This window comes from Marmota monax, unplaced genomic scaffold (assembly GCF_021218885.2).
Source record: "Marmota monax isolate L192 unplaced genomic scaffold, Marmota_monax_Labrador192_F-V1.1 WCK01_AAM20220418_F8-fsc00005, whole genome shotgun sequence".
NCBI classification, from domain to species: domain Eukaryota; kingdom Metazoa; phylum Chordata; class Mammalia; order Rodentia; family Sciuridae; genus Marmota; species Marmota monax.
The window spans coordinates 28,928,980-28,954,443 of NW_026692254.1; the positions used below are offsets into that span (position 1 = coordinate 28,928,980).

At 41.8% G+C, this 25,464-nt stretch overlaps 1 protein-coding gene across 1 annotated transcript; it reads left to right on the forward strand.

The window, feature by feature from the left end:
- Positions 1 to 773: 773 nt before the first annotated feature.
- LOC124089428 (zinc finger protein 420) lies at positions 774 to 18,411 on the forward strand. Its single transcript, XM_058577780.1, has 7 exons — positions 774 to 932; positions 2,525 to 2,606; positions 3,396 to 3,467; positions 5,099 to 5,182; positions 5,750 to 5,850; positions 9,208 to 9,300; positions 16,711 to 18,411. Exons 1-7 carry the CDS (start codon positions 774 to 776, stop codon positions 17,200 to 17,202), a joined length of 1,083 nt encoding a protein of 360 aa, XP_058433763.1. The 3' UTR covers positions 17,203 to 18,411.
- The last annotated feature ends 7,053 nt before the right edge of the window (positions 18,412 to 25,464 follow it).

The following is a 25,464-nucleotide window of genomic DNA, read 5'->3' on the forward strand; positions in this document are numbered from 1 at the left end:
GGAGAGAGGAAGGGAGGGAAGGAGGGAGGGAGAAAGAGTGACTGACTATGTGTGTATGGTGGGCAAGGAGGAATATTGTGGGGATGAAGCATTACCATAGCAGGCATCCACGCCAAAGGAGGACACTGTCAAGTGACAAAAAAAAAAAAAAAAAAAGTCGGAATTGGAATCCCATTTCCACGCCAAAGGAACTCCCGCCCAAGTGACTTCGGTTTATTTACGCCCACAACAGGGATAACAGCCGCGCTTAACCCTAAGGGAAAACGTTTTGTAAAGAGAGGTTCCGAGCTGGGCGCGGTGGCGTGCTCCCCCATAATCCCAGCAGTTCGGGAGGCTGAAGCAGGAGATTGAGAGTTCAAAGCCAGCCTCAGCAATTTAATGAGGCCCTAAGCAATACAGCGAGATTCTGTTTCAAAATAAAATATAAAAGGGGGTAGGGATGTAGCTCAATCCCTGGGTCCAATCCCTGGTAACCAAAGAAAGAATGATTCCTGTAGCTCAGCGCCAACAGGGCCCGGTAGAGCGAGCCAGGCTCCAAGGAACCAGGGCCCACAGACACCCACCGGGTCAATTATAATTGCAGCGTAGTGTGGGAAAATTCCGTCCCCTGTCAGTGATTTGTCTGAAGGTCATAGGCGCCAGAGACGTTCCCACACTTTATTGGTTAACGCTGCTGTCAGTCTAAGGGCGGAGACCTTTGGGAAACGTAGTTCCGACACACCGAGTCCTTCCGAGGCTCGAGTTTACGCCGCCGGGGTTTTGTGGCCCTCCGAATGCCTGAGCTTCGGGTAATGAGCTCGGATTTTAAGTGTCACGGGGGACGTTGTGTGACTTCGGAGAAAGTGCCGCTTGGCCGAGTGGCCCGTAGCCGCCGGGCCTCAGCTAGCAAGAGCGGCTCTCACCTGGGCCTGGGCCTGGGCCGCCCCTGCAGGGTGAGCGAGGCAAGCTGACGCCTTGGGCGGTATGCTCTGGGCCCTGGCCCGGCGTCCTGCAAGGATGCGCCCCCTCGTGCTGGCGGCCTTCTTCTGCTCACCATCCACGGTTGGGAGGGCATGTCCCTGGCTCTCTAGCCTTCAAAGCAGCCCGGTTCACAAGGACTGCATTTGTTCCCAAAAAGCTTCCAAAGAAGATGCCCCGCATAGCAGAATAGTCTTCCAGTATAGGTTATGTTCTGATGGCCACTCGTGCCTTTTCCTGCGGTAAACCAGCTCTATGACCTTGGGCAAGTTTCTGGGGATCTCTAAACCTCGATTGTATCAGGTCCAAGAGTTGAAGGTGGAGTTAAATAATAACTTTCCTTCCAACTCTGACATCCTGTGACCCTGTATTTTTATTGTCCTTGCTTTTAGAGCTTGTAGAGTAGATCACACTGTTGGTAGAGGGTTATGATGCTAGGGCTAAGGGATCCTGAACAGTGTGCTAAGTCGAGAACCTAGCCAGGGGCGAGTTTGGAATATTAGAATTTCTGGACTTGGAGACGGCAACACCCAGATGCTGCTCTCCAAGGTGCTGCTACATTATGCTCAGTCTGACTTTTACTGGACCTTCACTTTGTAACACTCTTATGATTCTAAAGCCCAGTGGCTTGGGAAGAGAGGCAGTTTATTGTCTCATATATAATCTCCATAAACTCATCCTCATTCTTCAGTGTGGATAACTGGTATTTTCTGAGCCTTAAGTAAACTATTGTGCAAATACCTTTAAGCTCCCCTCCTTTCCCATCAGTTACCAGCTCTTGACCACTTTTATCAACCTTATAAAGTTGCCTCCTCAGTGATAGAGAGCCACATTCCACAGGCAGCAGGACATGGAGAGAGGCAGATAGGAAGGCTGCCTTCTTCAATTCTGTTAGGCTAGCACTTGTGATTTTCACTCTAATATATGTCTTCGGTTCTAGGATTTCAAGAGAAGGTCCACCTAGTGACTCAAGTAAGGGTGACTTCTCAATGAGACAAAGAGATTTGAGCTTTATAGTTGCAAGGTTCTCTGAGCTGAATAAGGGCTGTAGCTGTGACTCAACAGATCCAGACTCTTCAAGTGCAAGAAGGTTGCAAGTAGAAACTAGAAGATTCCTGCTGGGAGCAGGAAATTTCCTTTCAAGGGAATGACTCTGTGCTGAAGACCTCCTGCCAGAGCTTTTGGCATTTCCACTATCAAGAAGCATCTGGCTGTTGGAGGCTAAGGCAGGAGGATTGCAAGTTCATAGCCAGCCTCAACAATTTAGTGAGGCCTTAAGTAACTGAACAAGACCCTGTCTCAAGATAAAAAAATAAAAGAAGGACTGGGGATGTTGCTCAGGGATTGAGTGCCCCTGGGTTGAATCCCTGGTACAAAAAAGAAGGAGGAGGAGAAGGAGAAAAGAAGAAAGGAAGAAGAAGAAGCTGGACTCAAGGAGGCCCTTATTCAACTCTGGAAGATTTTTCACCAGTGGCTGAGACCAGAAGTTAATGAAAGAACAGATCCTGGAATTACTAGTTCTAGAACAGTTCCTGTCTTTCCCCCAAGAGATCCATATCTGGATTAGACAGCAGCATACAGAGATTGGAGAGGAGGCCGTGGCCCTGGTGGAAGATTTGCAGAAAGAAATGGGAAGACAGGGGTTACAGGTGAGATAAGGAAATAAATTTCTGACTGGCCAAAGTAGAAGAATGTGAGAGACAGCCTCCATGGATTGTCAGCTGTGTAGATGAGGCATAGTACTTTGCTATTTATGTCAAAATGGAGTTTGCTTGTTCCCTGATCCTGGTCACTGCAGCTTTTCTTCTCAGTGCAGACTATCTCTTCAAAGAATATGTACATTGGCTGCTCTGAGTATTGGTTTCTGCCATTAAATAAGAGAATTTCTGGGGTTGAGGATGTAGCTCAGTTGAGGATATAGCTCAGTGGTAGAGCACCTTCCTAGCATGTACAAAGCCCTGGGTTCGATTCCCAGCACTACACAGAATTGCTGAAAATGGCAGTTCTCATTTTCTGGGTGAGCTGGAGGAAGCAAGTTACTTTACTGGTCATTAGTGACACTATTGAGCTTATTGCAAAATAGTTGAATTATTGGTCATGCCTACATATTTTGCTTACATGTTGGCAAGACAAGTAGGAGCATGCCAAGGAGAGCTGGATGGTCAGGTTGCAGTGGGCTTGGGTTCTAGACCTTATCTCTGTGAAATCTTCCACATATGCACATTCTTTGCTGCTGCAGATATTTGCACAAGACTTACTTTTGCATTTTCTTCTTTGAATCTGGAGATGTTTCAGTTTTAGTTCCTACAGGATTTTGAGCACTTGCAGTCCTTGAATGGAGATTGTCCTTTCAGAGGAGAATGAACCCTCAGAATTAGTACTGAGTTCCCTAAACATCTACCATAAGCACAAACAACCCATGTGTCTGTTTCAAGCAGTGAAGAACTGGCATCCAGAAACAGAGGAACAGTCAAGCCGCAAAATAGAGTTCCCATCCTTCCATGGTAATGGTAAGCAGTAGCTAATGGGGTTGGAGGGGGCACTGACTATGGAGAGGGCATGAAAGCACCCTCTGAGTGCAGGATGTAAGATATAAGATACAGCTCCCTGCCACCTGGAAGATGCAGCTTGTAAACTGAGGCTGATGGTGTGAATCTGTGAGAGCCTAACTAGGTACCTCCAAAGGGAAGGACTCCAATTGGCATATTTTGTAAAATCACTTAAGAGAGCCTGCAGCCCTTCTGTTTATATGAGTGAAGAGTGATAGTCCCATATTATGGTGGGGACATATTTTAAGGTTATTTGGTAGGAAAAGCAAAAGATAATGTTAAACTTAAGTGTAATAATCCTTAAACAGGTAATTATCCCCAGATGAATTCAGATGACTCAAGTATATTACCCAAACTGAAAAACAGGTCATAAAATCCTGACTGTCAGTGCCTGGATGAATATGGAAGAGAAAAAAATCTAGAACATTCAACTTAGAAATGTATCATTTTTTTAAGAGTGAAAGAAGTAAAATTCATTCAAGTGTGAAGAATAGAAACAGAACTCTTGCAGGGGCAAGATAGGGGTTGCCCTTATTTGGGGTTTTTGCCAGTCTTTCTTTGATAGGAAAAAGGAGATACAGAGAGTCTTCTGTTCCTGAACTCAGTCAGGCTTGTTTCTGAAAGGAATTAAGAACCATATTCTCTTAATGTTCTGATTCTCTTCCCTAGCCCTGCCTGATCCTCTAGCTTCCTGCAGAAAAGCACAATGGTGACCAGGGGACAGTGAGCAGCAGTTGATGAATCATATTTTTCTCTTATTTAAATTACCTTTTACTACTTGAATGGGGCTCTCTGCACTAAGAAATTCCCAAAGAATTTTACCAAGAAGGGAAGCCCAGTAACTTATACAATAGACTCCAAAATTTCATCAGACTACAAAAGGTTGCCCAAATCTCCATGGTACTGAGGAACTGTATTTAAATTGCTGTTTTTCTTGATTCTAAAATCATCATATTATATTGATTTGCTTGTTTGCTTTAAAGGTCCTGATTACTTCCTTCATTCTCTATCCAGATATTGTTCAATGGCTGAAATATTGTGTAGTGGGGAAAGAAACAAAAAGTTAAAAACTACAGTTAGTCCTGAGTTCAAATTCCAGTAAGTCCTGTATTAGCTGTGTCATTTTGAGCAAATATGTAAAGCTTATAATATGAGTGTTCAGTAAAAATTAGCTTCTTTCTTTCTTTCTTTCTTTGTTTTTCTCTATTCCTTCTCCCTTGTCCTGTTTTCTTTATTGCATATAAAATCCAAAGTACTCCTTTCTGGTTTGTTATGTGTGTTTTGTCACTTGCCCTCCTCTGACTCAGGTATTTTGTCCCAATTTTGTATATGTGGGATGTGGGGAGGTTGAAAATTCAAACATTGCTTATGCTAGACTACCACTGAGCCACACCCCCAGGCAAGGTTATGTGTTGTTTTTTGTTTGTTTTGTTTTTTAGTACTGTGGATCCAGCCCAGGGCCTCACACATGCTAGGCAAGTGCTTTACCTCTGAGCTGCATCTCCAGTTCCCAGGCATGTGTTTTGAGGAGGGGTATTATGTTTCTTCAGGAGCTGGTGACATTTGGTTATGTGTCTGTGTATGTCTCCCAGAAGGCACAGGAGCAACCAGAACCTGGACAGAAGAGCCACCTAAAAATAACTTGGGAGAATTCTGCAAAGGGGGCATCCCACTAGGTAAGGATGTCTAAAGGAGTCTAAAGTTAACTGAAGGGTTTCTGTAGTATTCCCTACCTCAGACATTTTTGGGGTTGAATTTTTCAAATTTACTCCCTTCTTTAATTCTACTTGAAAAGAAACAGAAATCCAACATCATATTAGCATCTCTAGGGATGAATTTCTTTTTTTTAATTTTTATTTTTTTTAATTGTAGTTGGACACAATACTTTCATTTTATTTATTTATATGTGGTGCTGAGGATCGAACCCAGGGCCTTGCATGTGCTAGGCGAGCACATTATCTCTGAGCCACAACCCCAGCCCCTCTAAGGATGAATTTCTTGAGCCCAAAAAGACATTAGATTGGAAGCTCATCTTAGTTTTATTTATTACACAATACATGAGCATGGGTCTGAATTTTTTTCTTATTGTTCCTTTATAGTCCTTAATATTATTTTCATTGAGGCTTTATAAGAATTCCCTTAGACTTTTTTTTAAAAAAAATTATTCTCTTTCCTCCCAATTCTGTAATGTAGTTGGGATTAGATTCACCAAACCCTATGTCTCTTTGTCTCCCTACAAACAGATTTTCCAATCTACAGGCCTAGAGTGAGCAGGAGTAATTACAGAGCCCAGATCTTTACCACTGCAGAGAGAAGGAGAGAGGAGAGTGGGGGAGAGTGCTCGGTGAGTGGGTAAGAGCCAAAGCTGGCCAAATACCTTTTTTTTTCTTTTTTTTTTTTTTTTTTGGTACTAAGGATTTAACCCAGGAGTGTTCTACCACTGAGTTACATCCCCAGCCCTTTTTACTTTTTATTTTGAGACAGAGTGTCCTTAAGTTGCTTAGGGCCTCACTAAGTTGCCAAGGCTGGCTTTGAACTCAAGATCTTCCTGTGCTGGTAGGCTTGCAGGCATGTACCACCACACCTGGCCCAAGTGCCAATCTTGATAAAATCCAAGGCCTGGAATAAGCAGAAGTGACAAGGCCTGGAGGATGGGACTATGAGGAAACCAAGATTTTTCTGGGAATTCTCAGTGAGTCAAGGGTCCATGAAAAATATTATATCTGTACCAGAACTGCTAGGTATGTCAGACTGTAGCTAAATGGCTTTGAGAATGTGGCTTCCTGTGGATCCTGGAGCAGTTCAAAAACCTGCAAACCAACTAGTGCAAAGCCAGGAGCACCCATATGCCAGGCATCTGTACCTCTGTGATGAGATGGATACCCGGATGTGCCCACAGGTTGCCACCCCCATCCCAGAGGTGGCAGGTTGTCTTCTTGGGCAGCACATTGTGGAGCAAGAACTGCTCATTGGTTGTTGGGAACAGGAGATGGCAATGCTGGATAAAAATGTGTCAGAAGCTGGGTCAGGGAAGCAGGGACAGAACCTAGGTCATACAGCAGCATTTTTAGAAGAATAACATGTGGGAGCCATGACAGCAGATTCTGAGGGGGAAGAAATGGGGGGCTGAAGAAGCCTGGAGAAGCCCTGGTTTCACAGCCCTGTTTCAGAGTCCTCCTGGTAAGACCTTGTTATCACAATATTGGGGAAGTAGGGTGTTAGTTAACAGGATTGGAGAGAACCTCATCCCAACCAGTTCTCTGCTGGGCACAGTTTGTAATCCCAGCTACTCTGGAGACTGAGGCATGACAAGTTTCAGACCAGCCTGGGTAGCTTAGCTGTCTCAAAACAAAATCAAAAGGGAATGTAGCACATTGGGGCTGGGGATGTGGCTCAAGCGGTAGCACGCTTGCCTGGCATGCGTGCGGCCCGGGTTCGATCCTCAGCACCACATACAAACAAAGATGTTGTGTCCGCTAAAAAATAAATATTAAAAAATTCTCTCTCTCTAAAAAAAAAAAAAAAAAAAAAAAGGGAATGTAGCACAGTGTAAGAGTACTTACCTCACATGGCTGAGGCCCTTATTTTCTCAGGGTACAACATGCATTCATGGCATATTGTAATGGTTTGGGAAGAGCCAGGAAAGACTATTTTTATATACAAATGGAAGAACCATTTGTTTGCCTGAACAATGGATAAAAAGGAGGAGCTGTGTTACATAAGAATAGTGTTCATATGTCTAAAAATAAATATATGCATGTTGTCACATCAAGTCTTGTCATAGAGGGAGAAAACCCATTTGTTTGTTTCTTAGGAAATCACTGAAATGCTGTGGAAGGAATGTGGAAGAGTGTCTTCTGTCATCTTTATTATAAAACTGGGGTGTCATCCTGATTTAACCACTATCCCTTTCCCCTAGGTATGCATTGGGGGTATAAAGAAACTAAAATTTACCTGAGAATTCTTGTAAGCCCTACATTCATAAGAAACTTGCAGCTGCATCAGAGCCATCAGGTATACCAGATTGTGGCTGGGCAGCTGTGGGATAATGTGGCTTTTTGTGGACGCTGGAGCAGTGTTGCTACTGGTTCAAAAACTTTCAGAACAACAAAGCCAAGAACACCCATATGCCAGGCACCTGTGCCTTCTATGATGAGATGGATGTCCTGATGAGTCCCGGGACCCTAGCTAATACCCATGATGTCTTAGAGGTGGCAGGAGGCCTCCTGCAGGATAGAGGGCAATCCCAAGGGATGTGGGAGACAGCATCAGAAGGTACAACAGGACACGGTCATGAAATAACAGAGGAGTCTCAAGATGATCTGAGAAGACTTAGTCCCTAAGGATTGAGGAAGGATTCCAGTGGCAAACTCTCCTCCCCAGAACACTTCAGAACAGTGGCAGAGATGAAGTCCTATGGGAGGCATTGGAGATTGGGAGTCCAGAGACATAACATGATTATTGCCCTGGCTCTGCTGCCTCTAGTCTGGAATGACCTCATCAGGAGTAAAATGGACATGTCTTTGAGAAAATGTTGTTTACTTCCTATCCTCAAATATTATTCAGCTCAGCCCTCTGCTGAACTAGTAGTCCAGGCTGACTCATTAAGAACATTTTGTGTAGGAATGGGTTCTTCCCGACTACTTTCAGTAACAATATAGTAGATACAGAGAAGATAAAAGTTGGAGGTTCTTAAAGTTTTAGTCCTTTGTTTTCTTTTTCTTTTCAGTCCTTCGTTTTCATCTAAAGCACCCCATAGAGGTGAACTTTGCTTATATGTTGATCACTTAAAGACTTGTCTAGGGTTGGGCATGGTGACACACAACTGTAATCCCATAGGCTCAGGAGGCTGAGATAGAAGGATTGCGAGTTCAAAGCCAGCCTCAGCAGCGGTGAGGCACTAAGCAACTCAGTGAGACCCAGTCTCTAAGCAAAATAAAAAATAGGGCTGGAATGTGGCTCGGTGGTTGAGTGACCCTGAGTTCAATTCCTTGTACCCCCCCCCCCCAAAATAAAAGACTTGTCTAGGGGCTGTGGGTATAGCTCAGTGGTAGAGTTTGTGCTTAGCATGCACGAAGCCCTGGGTTCAATCCTTAGCAGCGCCCTCCCAAAAAAGACGTGTCTGCTAATGTTATGTGTAACTAATTAGAACTTAAATTAAAAAAAAAAAAAAAAGACTTGTCTGTTTTGGGGCAAACTGGTTAAACATTCTGAGCCTCCATTTTCTCATCTTTAAAATGGACATAATGGTATCCACCTCACTGGATGTTACTAAGACCTGACACATTGTTAGCGCTCAGAAAATGTTAGTTATCATCATCATTTTTTTTTCTCCTTCTGGCACTAGCGATTAAACCTAGAGGTGCTATTTCCCCAACCCTGTTTATTTCTTATTTTGAGACAGGGTCTCACTAAGTTGTCCAGGCTGACCTTAACTTTGTAATCTTCCTGTCTCAGCCTTCTAAGCTCCTGGGGTTACCATGCCTGGTCATTAGAATGATTTTAAAAATAGATAAGTTCATTGTCATATACTCCTCAAGGGAATGAAAGAGGGAAAGTTTCCTGAGTTATTAACTTTTTCTTTTGAAAACTAGACCTTTCTGGGAGGTATTTCCATTCTCATTTCATATACCACTTCCAGATAAACAAAAAGTGAATTAACAGAAAAACTCAATGTTCCTTCTTGCTTTTCCTTGGATAGGACTTCCATTTCTACTCCAAGCTGAAGAGGAGTGAAGCACTTTGGAATGGTCATCTCCAGGACTTCAAGGAAATTTGGAAACTTCCTGCACAGGTAGAAAATGAGTGGGAACTAGCCCAACAAAATAGTTGGCTGACTACCAACAAAGTAGCCAGCCCTGGAATTCTGGACATGGACAAGCCAACCCTGGGAAAGGAATTGTTTTAGTCAGCTTTTTTGCTGCTCTGACTAAAAGATCCGACAAGAACAATTTTAGAGGAGGAAAAGTTTATTTGGGGGCTCACAGTTTCAGGGGTCTAAGTCCATAGACAGCCAGCTCCATTCCTCAAGGATGGAGGTGAGGCAGAATATCACGGTAGAAGCATGGTGGAGGGAAGTAGCTCACATGATGATCAGGAAGCAGAAGGAGAGACTCCACTCACCATATAAAAAATATATGCTCCAGCTGGGTGTGGAGGCACACGCCTGTAATCCTAGCAGCTCTGGAGGCTGAGACTGGAGGATCACAAGTTCAAAGCCAGCCTCAGTAAAAATAAGGTCCTAAAGCAACTCAGCGAGACCCTGTCTCTAAATAAAATACAAAATAAGTCTGGCGATGTGGCTCAGTGGTTGAGTGCCCCTGAGTTCAATCCTTAGTACCAAAAAACAAACAAACAAACAAATATATATATACACATACATGCACATACACACACACACACACACACTCTCCAAAGGCACGCCCTCAGTGCCCACCTCCTCCAGCCATACCCTGCCTGCCTTCAGTTACCACTCAGTTAATCCCCAACAGGGTTAAGACTTTTATAACCTAGTCATATCAACTCTGAATGTTCTTGCATTGTCTTCCATATGAGCTTTTGGGAACACCTAATATCTAAATCATAACAGGAACCCAAGCTCTTAATGTTCTCTAGTTTATCATTAAAGAGTTGAGAAATGAACGAGAAGCAAATGGCACCCAGATAAGCTTGTTTCCTAGGTTGAAAATTTAGTTTCCTTGGAAAAAAGATAAAACCAAATTCTGAGCTATAATTTTCCTCTTAATGGGCTGTAGCTGTAGCTCAGTGGTAGAGCGCTTGAGTCACAAGTGTGAGGCACTGGGTTTTATCCTCAGCACCACATAAAAATCATTAAAGATATTGATACATCTACAATTAAAAATTATTTTTTAAAAAATATTTCTTCCTTTCTCTTTCTTTCCTCCTTTATTCTTCCCTCCCTCTTCCTCCTCCCTTCCTCCCTCTTTCTTTCTTCTTCCCTCCCTCTTTCCCTGCCGCAGTCTGGCTGGGCACAAATGCCGCAGTCTGGCTGGGCACACAATCACGAGCCACCACACAGCTTGTAGATTCAAACAGCAACTCTTTATTCCCGAACTCACACCAGCCGTCTACAAACACGTTCTGGGGAAATCCACGTTCTCTTCCCAAATCCCCTCCACTGGGCTTCTATCTCCAAAGTATACTGTCTAAATCCCGTGAGAACTCAAGGGGAACTCAGGCAGCAGGATACGCCCTATTCCCAGCAGGAATAATCTTAAACCTTAAACCTGGAACCTAAACCGGGAACGCCCTAAACACGATTATCTTAAAACCGGGAACACCCTAATCTGCCTTGGTCCTTGAGCAAGGTCACTTACATTCAATGTCACTGCAACATGTCAGCAACATGGGGTACGCTGGCAAGGAAATTGTCATACCTACTTGGCTAATGGCTCCCAGCATCTCCCCCCTTCTGATTAATTAAACAACAAGCAATGTGGCTTAAGGACCGTGCCTGGTAGGTTGTCCAATTCAACATATGGTTCTTACCCGTCATGGGAAAAACTGACCTTTAGGCGTCAGCCTCCTGTCTTAGGTTGATACCACTGCAATTGAATCATACCCGTCACTGACTACCGGTCCAGCATACAGCCATACTTGTGGATAGGTCTATGCACCAGTGGGGGGGTGAGGTTCTTTGCCTCACCTCTGTTGGCCCCCAAATTTGGCCTTGGTGCCAGTGGGGGAGTGAGGTTAATGTGGCTTATGGACCGTGCCTGGTAGGTTGTCCAATTCAACATATGGTTCTTACCCGTCATCGGAAAACTGACCTTTAGGTGTCAGCCTCCTGTCTTAGGTTGATACCACTACAATTGGATCATACCCGTCACTGACTACCAGTCCAGCATAAGCCATTGGCCCCCAAATTTTAGACCATCACTAGCAGAAGGGAGGAGGATACAGAAATGCCACGACACCAAGCCAATTGACGGCTCCTTGGGAAAAATTGCATCACTGGTGACACCATCAGCAAAGATATGTCAGCACTACCACAATTAACATGGGGTGCGCTGGCAAGGAAATAAAAATTGCATCACTAGTGACACCATCAAACGATAGTTACATAGTCCAGGCAAGTTCTGCAAGCAGTTCAAAGCAGAGGAATCTATCAATATGTCCATTTCCTCCCAAAATCCGTTTCCTCCCCAAAGTAAGTTGACTCTTTGATTGAGCATTACTTGTTGAGTTCTTCACCGGCACTGGGATGGAGATAGGAATTCTGGCAATGATGCTAAAGAGACATTATCCTGAAAAGAATTATTAAATATAATGAAAAGGAAAGGTGAAAGTAAACAAACAGATCTGTTAACCTACTTTAAAAACAATCCTTAACAGCCTTTTACCTAATTTAAACTAGTAAACAAACAGATCTGTTAACCACCTTTAAAAACAATCCTTAACAGCTGTTTACCTAATTTAAATTAAACCATTTAAATCACGTGAATAAAAAAATAATAATAATTCGGATCCATTTTTTCATGAGCGCTCCTCATATAAGAAATATGGACATACGCACATACAGACATACAACACAAAACACAAGAGTGTACACAAACGTACAACACATAAGAAAATAGTAAAGGCCTTGTAGCTTTACCTAGGTGAAATCTCCATTGCAATGTTTAAAAACTCCACAGTCAAAAAATAAAACTGATCAGAAAAACATTAACCTAGGTTTGTATGAGCTCAAAAAATAAAAATAGAACCTTATGATGTGGAAAAATGCAATAATAAAATAGCTATTGAAAAAAGCATCCTGGTTAATCACTGTCGCAGATGTAAGAATGGCCAAGCTGGAGTTCTGGATATCAGCTGTTATGGATTTGAGTCAAATCATCTTCTTTTCGATCTGTAGAAACTGTTTTAGTTAATCTCTCTGGAATCCAAATCGGCTGTTGTTCTCCCTGTGGAAAAACACAAACAGACCCCTGACTCCAGACAATCACTGGGTCAGGACCTTTCCATTGTCCTGTTAGAATATCTTTCCAAAGTACTTTAGGCTTATGTACATTTTTTGGATACATGTGTCTTTCCGCAGCACTAAGTCCTGATGAATCCAAATTTAAAAAGTTTAGAGTAAAAAGCGTTATTTTAAGTTTATCTTTGGGGGATATATACCCCCTTCCAATTCCCTCTTTTTGCTTTAATAAGTATGTCTGTATCTAATAGTTGTCTTAGCTTTTTGTATTTTTTATCTGAAATACCTTTGCTTAACATTTTTAACCATTTTTTAATCTTGTTTCTATCTTCTAGTTTTCCTTTAAGGTTAGTACATTCACCCTTAGTTGCTTTTTTTTTTTTTTTAGTTTTTTTGTTTCCTATTTTGTGGGTTTAAAATTATTGTCTTCCTACATCTTTTCTATCTTCCTATATCTTTTTTATCTTTTTTTTAACTTTCTATACTTCTGTCTTTAAAGTTTTTCACTTCAAATTTTTAATCTATCTTTCTACATCTTTTCTCTTTTTTTACCTTTCTGTACTTCTGTCTTTAAAGTTTCACTTTAAATTTTTAATCTTCTTTATCTAAATATCTTTTATCCTATTATCTTCCCATTTTTTTTAAGTAATGCCTTTATGATTAACTAGGCTTTGAATGACACAATCTTTCCTCGTCATGAAGGCATTTTAACCACCTTCAATTTAACCTTTTAAAGCCTTCCAATTATCATCTATACTGTACTTTTAAATGTACTTTTTCACCACCTACAACTTCACTCTTTTAAACGAGGCTTAGATTCTGTTTAAATCGCTTTAATGTTAGTTTACATGGCTGCCTTTCAACCAAAGGCTTTTTTTTTTTTAACTCCATTGAGAAACTTTGTCTCAATCTGCCATGTACAAATACCTTTTTTTTCTTTCTTCCTTTCTCAAGCTTTTAAAGTAAGTCTAGTTTCCTCAAAATCTTTTTAAACGGCATTTTACAACTTTTTACTTTACCACACAGAGATTATCTCATCTAGAAACATTTCTTTTTCTTTTAACCTTCCATATTAAAATATATTCCACATCTTGAATCTTTTTCTCTTTTTTAACCGTTAACCCTTTTTATAAATTCACATTTTGAAACAACTCTTATAAAATTTCTGATTTAGACAAATTACTCCACTTTAATAAGATGAAAGACTTTCATGTTTTTTGATACTATAATACTATAATTGAAACCCAACTGAAAATTTTTCTACTCTTTGTATATAAATTACACATGATAGAATCTTAACACTTAATAACCTTGTTTTAGCAAAGACACAGACACAAGCAATATTAAACATTTTTCCATTTACCAATTTATGAAAACACACATAATGTTTAAATATATTACCTTATGGGACTTAATAAGTAAAGAGTACTTGATTTCATATTTAGTGGTTGATATTTTAACACTTTAGCCTTGTAAATTAATCAAATGTCTGTAAAAACCAAGATCTTAGACAAATGTAGTAAACAGAACTAGCCCTCTCTTTCTTGAAGAAAAATCCTTCTACAGGATACCATGATGGTCCCATTGATATACTTAATAACTCGTCTTTAAAAAGCCATGGGCTACATTTTTGTATTGTATCAACATATGCCCTAATTGTTCTTGGTCTCACTGGGGTGCCTCCTTCCTCTAACAATTTCTTTTGCTCGGAGGCGAATAACTTCAAACCTTGAGTCAACCATTTTCCCCAGTTTGCCTGAGAAAGTTCTAGGAACAGGCAACTTGAAATAAAAACAAAATAAATCAAAATGAGAACACATTGTTTTTTGAATTGGTCACCCATTCTTTCTCTCTTCCTCAAGGGTGAGAAATTTCACTTACCTCTAAGCTTCAGAAGTTCCCCGTACGGGCCACCAAATGCCGCAGTCTGGCTGGGCACAAATGCCGCAGTCTGGCTGGGCACACAATCACGAGCCACCACACAGCTTGTAGATTCAAACAGCAACTCTTTATTCCCGAACTCACACCAGCCGTCTACAAACACGTTCTGGGGAAATCCACGTTCTCTTCCCAAATCCCCTCCACTGGGCTTCTATCTCCAAAGTATACTGTCTAAATCCCGTGAGAACTCAAGGGGAACTCAGGCAGCAGGATACGCCCTATTCCCAGCAGGAATAATCTTAAACCTTAAACCTGGAACCTAAACCGGGAACGCCCTAAACACGATTATCTTAAAACCGGGAACACCCTAATCTGCCTTGGTCCTTGAGCAAGGTCACTTACATTCAATGTCACTGCAACATGTCAGCAACATGGGGTACGCTGGCAAGGAAATTGTCATACCTACTTGGCTAATGGCTCCCAGCATTTCCCCCTCCCTTTCTTTCTTCTTTTTTTCAGAATACTGGGGATTAAACCTGGAACATCATGTATTCTAGGCAGGCTCTCTACCACTGATCTATGCCCCTAGCCCCTTCTTTTAAATTTCTGTCTGAATTTTATTGTATTAATTGGTGAATTGATTGATCCTAGTGCTGGAGATCGAACCCAGGACTTGGCACATGCTAGGCCAAGTGCTCTACCCCTGAGCTACATCCCTAGCCCTGTATCTGAATTTTAGCTAAAATTAACTATCACTTGACCAGGTCAGTGGAAAAAGTGAGCATGGATATGGTGGGGCATGCCTCAGCTGATTAGGAGGTGGGAGGATCAAAGCTTTTCAAGGGCAGCCTGGGCCATATAGCAAGAGCCTGTCTGGAAATAAAAAGGACTGAGCATGTAGCTCAGCTGGGGATAATTTCCTAGCATGTGTGAGGCACTGGGTTTGATTCCCAGTACAGCAAGCACAAAAACAAAACAAAGCAAAGTTTAAGAAAAAGTGAGCATGGAAAACTCCAAATTAAAACTGTAGTCAACCCTAGATTATTGATGGGATGAATTTCTTATTGTTAAGATAAGTTCCCCTCCCTAGAGGAGAAGAATTTTAGGAATTTTGTTGGAATTTAGGGGGTATTCTTCTTCTCCTACCCAGAATCTAGATCAACTGGGAGAGATTTAAGAGTTAGACATTGAGATGAAAATGGCAGCTTTAACTGGGGGGACTGTTGAGAATGCAACTGAGGCCTGTGGCCACAGAGGGCTTCCTAATAACCCCAGGATCCAGCAGATTGACTTATCCAGCCACTAGCAGTATGGACTACCCCAGCCTCATTCTTAAAAGATAAAGCCTTTGCTAATGGTCTCTGAGCCTTGTATGCCCAGCTCCTCATTAATCAAAGAAGCCATTTCTCCCACTTCTAAGTCAGAGGATGGAGAAAGGCCAGTAGAATTAGTCTAAGAAGTATCCTTTCACCCCAAAGACAGTATCTAGAAGAGAAAGGTGGCTTTTAGTATTTCCTGTTGATAGGTGGAGATGGGAGAAAAGGAGAAGCCATACTTGGGTCAGAGCTCCTGAGGAGGGGGTAGCTGCTCTGGCTAACAAGGAATGGTCTAGAATCTGGCTAATGAGGAATGGTCTAGATTCTGCCTCCCTCCTTTTCACAGATTTTGTCCATATGAACTTGTCTAGAAGCTGGAAAAATGAGTAAGACCCGTAAGTCTATCCACATTGACCATGGTTCCACTATACTCTGGTTTATTTGATCCTGGTGAATGTAAAATTGACCATATTCTGTCACCTTTAATAGCTTATTTTTAAGCATCCAGTGAAGACCTCTTCCACCTTGTTTCCATTTTTCTGGTTTCAGAATATAGGTTTCAATTGTAGTTAGTCTCATTTCATTCTTTCAGATCTTGGAGCAAGAACTGAGTATGAGGAAAATTCAAACCAGGGCATTTCAGGGAAGGTGGAACTACTGAGGGTATCATTAGAAAGCTCCCAAATGGATGTTTTCCAATACTGTAATTGCTGGAAAGACTGGGAAAACAGATATGGGGCAGAACAGCAATGGGGAATAGCCCTGCTGCAAGTTGGACTAGAGTCAGTCTCTCCTCCAGAAAGAGATGTAGATAAAGTCATAGGTCCTCAGGGTACCTATGCAGAAGAAAAATCCAGTATGTGTTTTGACTATGGAAAAAACTTCAACCATATCTAGCCATCCATAGGTCAGCCACACAGGAGAAAAGAAACCTTATGAATATAGCCATTGTGGGAAAAGCTTTGCCAAAGCTCACATCTAATCTGCCATCAGAGAACCTACACTGGGGAGAAGCCTTCCCAGGGCCCTGAATATGAGAAAGGCTTCTGTGATCATTCTAACCTCACAGGACACCAGAGAATCCACACAGGAGAAAAGCCCTATAAATGTGCAGAGAGCTGGAAGTGTTAACCAGAGCTCAAACATTATTATGCACCAGAGAATCCACAGAGGAGAGAAACCCCATAAATGTAATGGGTATGGAAGAAGATTCCCCAATAGCTTGCACTTTGATTGGGGAAAGTTCACTAAGGGTTCTGTCCTCACCAGCCACCAGAGGATCCATAGGAGAAATCCTACAAGTATCTCGAGTGTGGGAGAAGTTTCAGTGACTACTCAAGCCTCATTACCCACTGGTGAATTCACACTGGAGAGACCCTATAAATGTGGGGAATGTAGGAAAAGCTTCAATCAGAGCTCAAGTCTCATTATACACAAGGAGAAAAGCCCGATGAATGTAACAAATGTGAGAGGCAATTGGACAGCAAATTTTAGCCACATTGGAGAACCTATGTGGGAGAGAGACTCTGATGTGTCCGGTATATTGGGAAAATGTCTTTAAAGCACCAAGTCTGGCAATTCTAAGGAGTTTGTCCCATAAAAGAGTCTTTTTTGCCTTTAATTCTATAACCTGTCACCAACCTGAGATAAGAATTTAAGTCACAGTCCAAAAGACTTTGTTTTGTTTCTCTCTCTAAATGCTTGGCTTATGGAAATATTCCTCAGGGTTTCCTTATCTATGCTGTTGCAATGGAAGCCAATTTCCAGAGAATTCAGAAACTAATTCTGAATTTGACTATGTCCCCATTTCAGTGTGTCTTCATTGTGATTCTGTGCCTTAATTTTCTCATCCCTGAGATCCTCCCTCACAGATAGACAGGGCACTGTCCTGCCCTGATCATGTTAATGGAGATGGGTCAGCTATGGAGCCAGCAGTGTTTGGGCACTAGACAAAAGTTTATAATAAAATTTCTAATGTACCATTGTTCTCCCTGTGGGAGGATTGGGGCTCAGGATTCGTACATTTCCCCACCCTCCTTAGGATTTGCAGGAATTTATAGAAAATTTCTAGATTCATAGAGGAAAGTGCTCTATTACATGGGGGAGGGAAAAGGAAGAAAGAACAATGTTAGGTTTGGCTTTCTAAACTATAACTTCCCTCTCCCAAAATATTAGATTGAACCATATGAGATTGCCATTGCTGATCTACAAACTAGCAATTTTATGATTCGATCTAAGTAGAATGTCTGCAATTGTGTTCCCAATGGCCAGCAGCTCATACTGAATCCTAAAAAGGTGAAGCTGGGTCTAGAAGATATGAAGCAGGATAAATAGGTGGGTAAAGACCTTTCTCTTTGTAGATATGCCCAGAGCAAAAACTAAGAACCATGGTATTAAAAAGTCCCTAAAGGATTTACTTCTATGTCACATGCCTTTGACAAGCCCACTAATTCCTGTCTGTGCTTCAGGCTTCTCAGAGCCAGGGTATCCTGATCCTTCGGGCAACAGATTCCCACAGATTTCAGTCTCTGCACAAGAGCACAGCAGAGTCCCTGGATAGACTCTGATGCACAGAACAAATGGGGCTTAGAAAAAAAATGGAACACAGTTTCTTCCTCTTAAAATAGTGCCCATTGTGTTTGATTTTTAAATATTTTCCCACAACCTCCCAGAATCTCATTATAAAACAAAGCACAATCTACACATATTACAATTGTACTTAATTAGATTAATAATTATTATAATAAGGCTAACTCAGTAATAAGGCTTCTTTTTTAACATAAAAACACTTAGCCAAATAAATGTCTGTCAAAATTGGTTATTTAATGGGCTGTGGACTTCATGTTATTGTGGTTATTCAAGAAGTTCTTTTGAGTTTTTCTGTAGGATTTGACTACATGCCTTCCCAGCATGTAGGGTAGTTAATGTCTTATACACTAGAAAAGTTTAATAAATGCTGATGGAACAAACACCTTTTTTATCCAGCCTAATCATCTGTCTTATCCATGAGACTGGGCTCTACTCAGTTTTTGCTTTCCAAAAATAGAATCTCTTCAAAGGATGTCAATTCACTGCCATTAAGGAGACTTTTCAGGGTCTGTTGTTGGGAGACAATTTTCAAAGAGGTATTCCAGAAATTGGAATTTAGAATATTTGTCAAGACCAGGAAATAAAATTGATATGGATCACTTGATATTATTTTACTCTTTCAATGAGAAATTCTTAGGTAGAAATTCATCCTACTAATACCTGAGGTAGCTCTGCATTATAAAATGACTTTGGAGACCAGGTGTGGTGGTGCATGCCTGTAATCCCAATGACTTGGGAGGCTGAGGCAGGAGGATCAAAAATTTGAGGCCAGCCTCAGTAATTTAGTGAGACCGTGTTACAACAAAAAATAGATAAATAAAGGTGCTGGGGATGGAGCTCAGTGGTAAAGTGCCCCTGGCTTCAATCCCCAATCCCACCCCCTAAAAGACTTTGGGAACAACCAGATTCTCTTTTGAAAATTTTTGACATCATTTTTCTTTTGGATGGAATAAGAAGATTCAAATATATAGAAATATATAGTCGATTATGGGCTGGGATGTGGCTCAAGTGGTAGCGCGCTCGCCTGGCATGTGTGCGGCCCGGGTTGGATCCTCAGCACCACATACAATCAAAGATGTTGTGTCCGCCGAAAACTAAAAAATAAATATTAAAAAAAAATTTCTCTCTCTCTCTTAACTCTTACAAAAAAAAAAAAAGAAAGAAATATATAGTCATATAATGTCATCTCATATATTTTCCCCTTAATGAAATAGTGGAGAAATTAAGCTGGAAATTGTCAGTATTCCATAAGGATCTTAGAGGAAGACATGTTAGTTGCTTTAAATAATGTTTGCTATCAGTCTTCCTAAATGGGATACTTACAACAGTGAATTGTGGCTTAATAGTTAACATAGAGATGTTTCTCATTGAATCATGTGATATGAATTTTACAGTGTCCTAATTTTTATTTGAAATGGTATCATCCACCATCTTATTCAAAAGTGTTTTGATTTACTTTTTTATCTGCCACTCTATGGGATGAACAGAGTTCTGGAAGCTCGTTTTATTTATTTATTTATGTTAAGTTTTGGAACTGGGGTGCCCAACCACTGAACCACATCCTTATCCTTTTTTAATATTTTTATTTACAGACAGGGTCTTACTGAGTTGCTTAGGGCCTCACTAAGTTACTGAGGCTGGCTTTGAACTCATGATCCTCCTGCCTCAGCCTCCCAAGCTGCTGGGATTACAGATGTGTGCCACCATGGCTCTGGAGGCTCTTAGTTTTAACTCAGTACAAACTAACAGTTATGGCTTCTAAGTATGTGAACAAGACAAGCAGCAGTGGCTTCTGTAAGTCATTTTCTTGAAGATATCTCAAGATGAAGATGGTAATGATGAACCAAAATAAACCTTTCTTTCCTCTTTTTTTTTTTTTGCATATATGCACAAGTGAACCCATCCTTTTTTAAATTTACATATGACAGCAGAATGTATTACAATTCTTATTACCCATATAGAGCACAGTTTTTCATATCTCTGGTTGTATACAAAGTATATTCACACCAATTTGTGTCTTCATACCTGTACTTTGGATAATAATGATCCTCACATTCCACCATCATTAATAACCCCATGCCCCTCTCTTCCCCTCTCACCCCTCTGCCCTATATAGAGTTCATCTATTCCTCTCATGCTCCCTTTCCCTATCCCACCATGAATCATGTGGCATATATACATAATGGAATGTTACTCCTCTTTTTAAATTTTTTTTTAGTTGTAGATGGACACAATACCTTTATTTTATTTGTTTTTATTTTTATGTGGTGCTAGGGATTGAACCCAGTGCCTCACGCATGCTAGGCAAGTACTCTAACACTGAGCCACAACCCCGTCCCCTAATCTTTCCCCTTTAAAAAAAAATAATGAAAGATACAGTTGAGAGTGTATAAAGTTCACTTATATTACTAAAATATTGCAATAGATTATACATTTTGTTTATCAAATTATACATTGAAAAAAAATTTTTTTACTCTGTGTGTGTGTGTGTGTGTGTGTGTGTGGTCCTAGGGATGGAACCCAGGGCCTTGTGCATGTGAGGCAAGCACTCTACCAAGTGAGCTATATCCCCAGCCCCTGAGAAATTTTTGTAGAAGAAACTTACAGCAAAAATATTGATTCTCCAGAGATATGTGTATAATATGAATTGTAAAGCATTCTGCTGTTATGTATAACAAATTAGAATAAAAAATTTTTAAATATTGATTCTCGCAGGGTGTGGTGGTACACACCTATAATCCCAGCAGTTCAGAAGGCTGAGGCAGGAGGATCGTGAGTTCAAAGCCAACCTCAGCAAAAGCGAGGTGCTAAGCAACTCAGTGAGACCTTGTCTCTAAATAAAATACAAAACAGGGCTGGGGGTGTGGCTCAGTGGTCAAGTGCCCCTGAGATCAATCCCTGGTAATCCCCCCCTGAAAAAAAATTGATTCTCATTTCCATTTACAGCTAGCAGGAAACACTAGCATTGGATTTCCAGGCACTAATCCTGCTAGCAAAAGCTGATGTAAGTATATTAACCCATTAGATAAATTAATTCCAAGTGAATCCTGTGAGTGGCATGGTCAGAGGAGGTGTTTTGTTTTAATCAGATTTATTATTAGACTCTAAGCTTCTGGACAGAGACTGGTATAAGACTGATATCTGCAAAGAATATAGAGGCCATGATGGGGACTTGCAAATACCACTGTTGGTGGTAAGCGTGATCCAGGCCTCCCCTGCGACTCACTCCAGAACAGGAGCCTCCCTCTCTGTGTCCCATGAATCTGCTCCAATCTCCCAAATGATTTTCTTTCTTTGTTCCTCTCCAGGGCTCTGATTTTCCAGGTTCTTCACCACAACACAGTTAATCAGTATTCATAGTGTGTCAGATTCTGTGCTAAGCACTTAATCCACAGGGGCTCAGTTAACCATGTCAGCCACTCCATGAGCTTGTACTCTGATCAGACCCATTTTACAGAATGGAGGGAACTGAACACAGAGCTGGGGCTTGGGCCCTGGTTAGTCTGACTCTTCCACTGGTGTTTTAATCATTATGTTCTGTCAGACTCCTAGACTCCTCTTCCTCCTCCCCTTCTTCTCCTCCTTCTCCTTCTCCTCCTTCTCCTTCTTCTCCTCCTCCTCCTTCTCCTCCTTCTTTTCCCCCTCTTCCTCCTCTTCCTCTTCCTCCTCCTCTTCTTCTTCTTCTTCTTCCTCCCTCCTCCTCCCTCCTCTTTTTTCCTCCTCCTTTTCCCTTTCTTCTTCCTTCTTCTTTTTTTTTTTTGGTACCAGGGATTGAACTCAGGGGCACTCAACCACTGAGCCACATCCCCAGCCCTTTTTTGTATTTTATTTAAAGATAGGGTCTCATTGAGTTGTTTAGCACCTCGCCATCGCTGAGGCTGGGTTTGAACTCACCATCCTCCTGTCTCAGCCTCCTCAGCAGCTGGGATTACAGTCGTGCACCACGGTGCCTGGTTAGTTTATCTACTTAATTGCATTCCAACTCCCCTTGCTCCCTGGGCTGGGGCTGTGTCTTTCTCACTTCTGTCTTTTCATATGTTGATCCTTCTGCCTGGAAGAACCCACCTTCTCTTCTGCCCGAAGGTAGGAAACAACTCAGAGGTCACGTGACCTTCCTTGTTCATACATGGTCTCTAAGTAAGAAGTGTTCCCAGAACATATGACCCCTTCTCTCGCTGGGTTCTCCCCAATTGCCTGCTGGCAGAGTCATGTTTTATTTTATTTTTTAAATTTTTATTTATTTAAAAAATAAAATAAAACACATTATCACATATCTTTGCTCTTCCTGCCTAGTGGAATCAAATAATCCCAGTAACCATCCAGGGGCACTTAACCACTGAGTCAAATCCCCAGCCTTTTTAAAATTTTTGAGACAGGGTCTCACTGGGTTGCTTATAGCTTTGCTAAATTGTTGAGGCTGGTTTGAACTTGTGATCCTCCTGCCTCAGCCTCCCAGGCTGCTGCTGGGATTATAGGCATGCACTACCATGCCTGGCCAGAGTCATGTTTTATATAGCTCCACACTTCCCATGACCTAGCATCTGTGTGGTACATAACACAAAGCAACTCTCAGAGAGGCTACTTGAGAGAATCATAACCTATAGCATCACCTCTCCAACTGCCAGGGAACACCTGCCTCCTTCCCGAGCCTCCAGTAACTGGGTGCATTCACACATAATAGCCAGTTGCAGAGACTTCTGTGATAGACTCTGTTCATTCCACTTTTGTTGCATCCATTCTCTTGTCCATTTGTCTCATGCTGCTGTTTTCTTTTTCATGGCTGCTTTTCTCTTCACATGCTCTGTGGCCTGGCTCTTTCCTCAGGCTCTGTTCCTGCTCCCCAGAAATCCAGCCTTATACTTGGTGGATTTGGAAAGCGGGCTGTGCCTGGCTCTGAGTTACTCCATTTTGTAAAGTAGTAGTTTGCCAGGAGTTAACTCCATTTTTCTTTTTCTGTGGTGTTGCTGGGGATTGAACCTAGTGTTTCATACATCATGCTAGGCAAGTGCTGTACCACTGAGCTACATCCCCAGCCCTGAGTTACTTCATTTTGAGTACAAGTGCTAAGGTAGAATGCCTCTACACGTTGTATAAGTAAACAACCACCAACAGGACTGTGAAGGTAGCTGAGTGGTAGAGCACTTGCCTAGCAATATGACACCTGGCTGCAATACCCAGCACTGTCTGCACAGCACAGTCATAGGCACAAACTGATAAATTAATTGTGCTATTAAAAATGGCCACCCGTAGCCAGGCGTGGTGGTGCACACCTGTAATCCCAGAGGCTCAGGAGGCTCAGGCAAGGGGACGGTGAGTTCAAAGCCAGCAATTTAGCGAGACCCTGTCTCAGAACAAAATATAAAAAGGGCTGGGGATGTGGCTCAATGGTTGAGCATCCCTGGGTTCAATCCCTGGTACCAAAAACAACACCACCACCACCAACAACAACAAAACAAAACAAAAAAACAGCCCCAAACCAACCAACAAACCACCTGTGAACTTACAAATTTAAATCAGAAGCAAAAATTAGGCCTGTGAGCTTATCAAATGCACCAGACCACTAATGAAGTAGACCCCTCACCTGGAACACATTAAAGGAGAAGCATCCCAAGACTGTTTGTAGCAGCACACCTTGGCATCAGGTGAACAAGTCACAAGTTCCCCTTGAAAGAGTCACAAGGTCACAAGGTCAAGTCTCCAAAATTCTGGACTCTCCCTGGTCTTCAGCTTAGCTTGCTCTCCCTGCTTGATGTGGCCCATTTTGAAACCACATGCTGTTTTGAAATGCCTCTCACCTCCAGCTCTGCCACTGAACAAATTCTTTGGTTGGTTCCTAACATTATCTGACCACCCGCAGTGATTCTTTTGCATTTGTGTCAGCTCTCCAGGGCTCTCCTCCTGAGCCCTGGTGCCACTTTAACCCCTCCTTAGCCTTTTCTTACTTTTATCTATTGTTGTATGTGTGATGTGTAACTTGAGTGTTACAGATATTAGCAATTAAAATTGGAATAAGAGAACCTGTGATTGCCTGGCTTGTGACTACCAAGTGACACATGAGTACGTGGTGAACTGCAACCTATGAAAGTGATGTAGCTTGTGAATGTGTTGTTATTGAATAAATTCTGACATGACAGACACAAACGTGTTGGGTCTATGTTAGTGGCTTAGCTCGCTCAGAACAATGCAGCTGATCTTGGCATTTACTTCAGCTCTTTAACTTACATCCTAGTGAGTTAAAGATGTCAGATGTCCAACCCTGATGCAAGCAGCTCTGGCCAGGTGGACTAACACATCCCTTTAAAGGGTTTGTGTGAGAGGCAGTTCTAAGGAAGGGAATTTGGGCCTAGCCCCTGGAGATGGGGCCTTTAAGAACACCCCTCACTCCCTGTATAAGCCCCAACATGCCCCTCCCCTGATGACATCCTTCTTTACCTAAACATGTTCTATTCTAGAACTTCTTTATGAACACACACACCTGCAAGAAATACCCCAAGCTGAATTATTGTTGCTACGTGGCAGATTGCTGGATTTCTTGTGCCTTCCTCTTTCACTCCCTTCAAATTGCTGCTTAGTTTTTCTATTAAATTACCTTGAAATTTTGTGAGACCGAAACAGTTCCTGAAGTTTCTCTCATTTATATGCTGCTGCCTCCTCTGTCCCAGCTTGCAGCTGGACTGGAATCCGGTGTTGACATCATTGTGAATGATTTATTGGTTTTTTTTTTTTTTTTTGGTTCCTTTTAGGATTCTCTGGGGCATCTTCCTAGAATTGCTGAGAAAACCTGTTGTGAGCATGCTGTCATTAACGTAGACCACACACGTTTGTGCCTTTCCATAACATTAAATTCATAACAGTAACTCACAGGCTAGACCACTCTCACCAGTGGCAGTTCACAGAAGACTTGTGGGTCACCTGGTAGTCTTAAGCCAGGCAATCACAGGTTCTTTTTTTTTGGCATTAGGGATTGAATCCAGGAGTACTTAACCACTGAGCCACATCTCTAGCCCCCCCTTTTTTTTAAAAAAAATATATTTTTAAAATTGTCAATGGGCCTTTATTTATTGATACATGGTGCTGAGAATCGAACCCAGTGCCTCACACATACTAGGCAAGTGCTCTGCCACCGCGCCACAATTCCAGCCCCCCCCCCCACTTTTTTTGTTTTATCTTGAGTTAGGGTCTCACTAAATTATTTAGAGCCTAAGTTGCTGAAGCTGGCTTTGAACTTGTGATC

What these genes read in the sequence shown, in the direction of transcription:
- LOC124089428 (XM_058577780.1), top strand. Translation starts at nt 774, where the DNA reads ATGCCTGAGCTTCGGGTAATGAGCTCGGATTTTAAGTGTCACGGGGGA. An exon ending in CCCATCCTTCCATGGTAATG is followed by an intron (nt 3,468 to 5,098) that starts GTAAGCAGTAGC and finishes TATGTCTCCCAG; the next exon opens with AAGGCACAGGAGCAACCAGA. An exon ending in TTTGGAAACTTCCTGCACAG is followed by an intron (nt 9,301 to 16,710) that starts GTAGAAAATGAG and finishes CTAACCTCACAG; the next exon opens with GACACCAGAGAATCCACACA.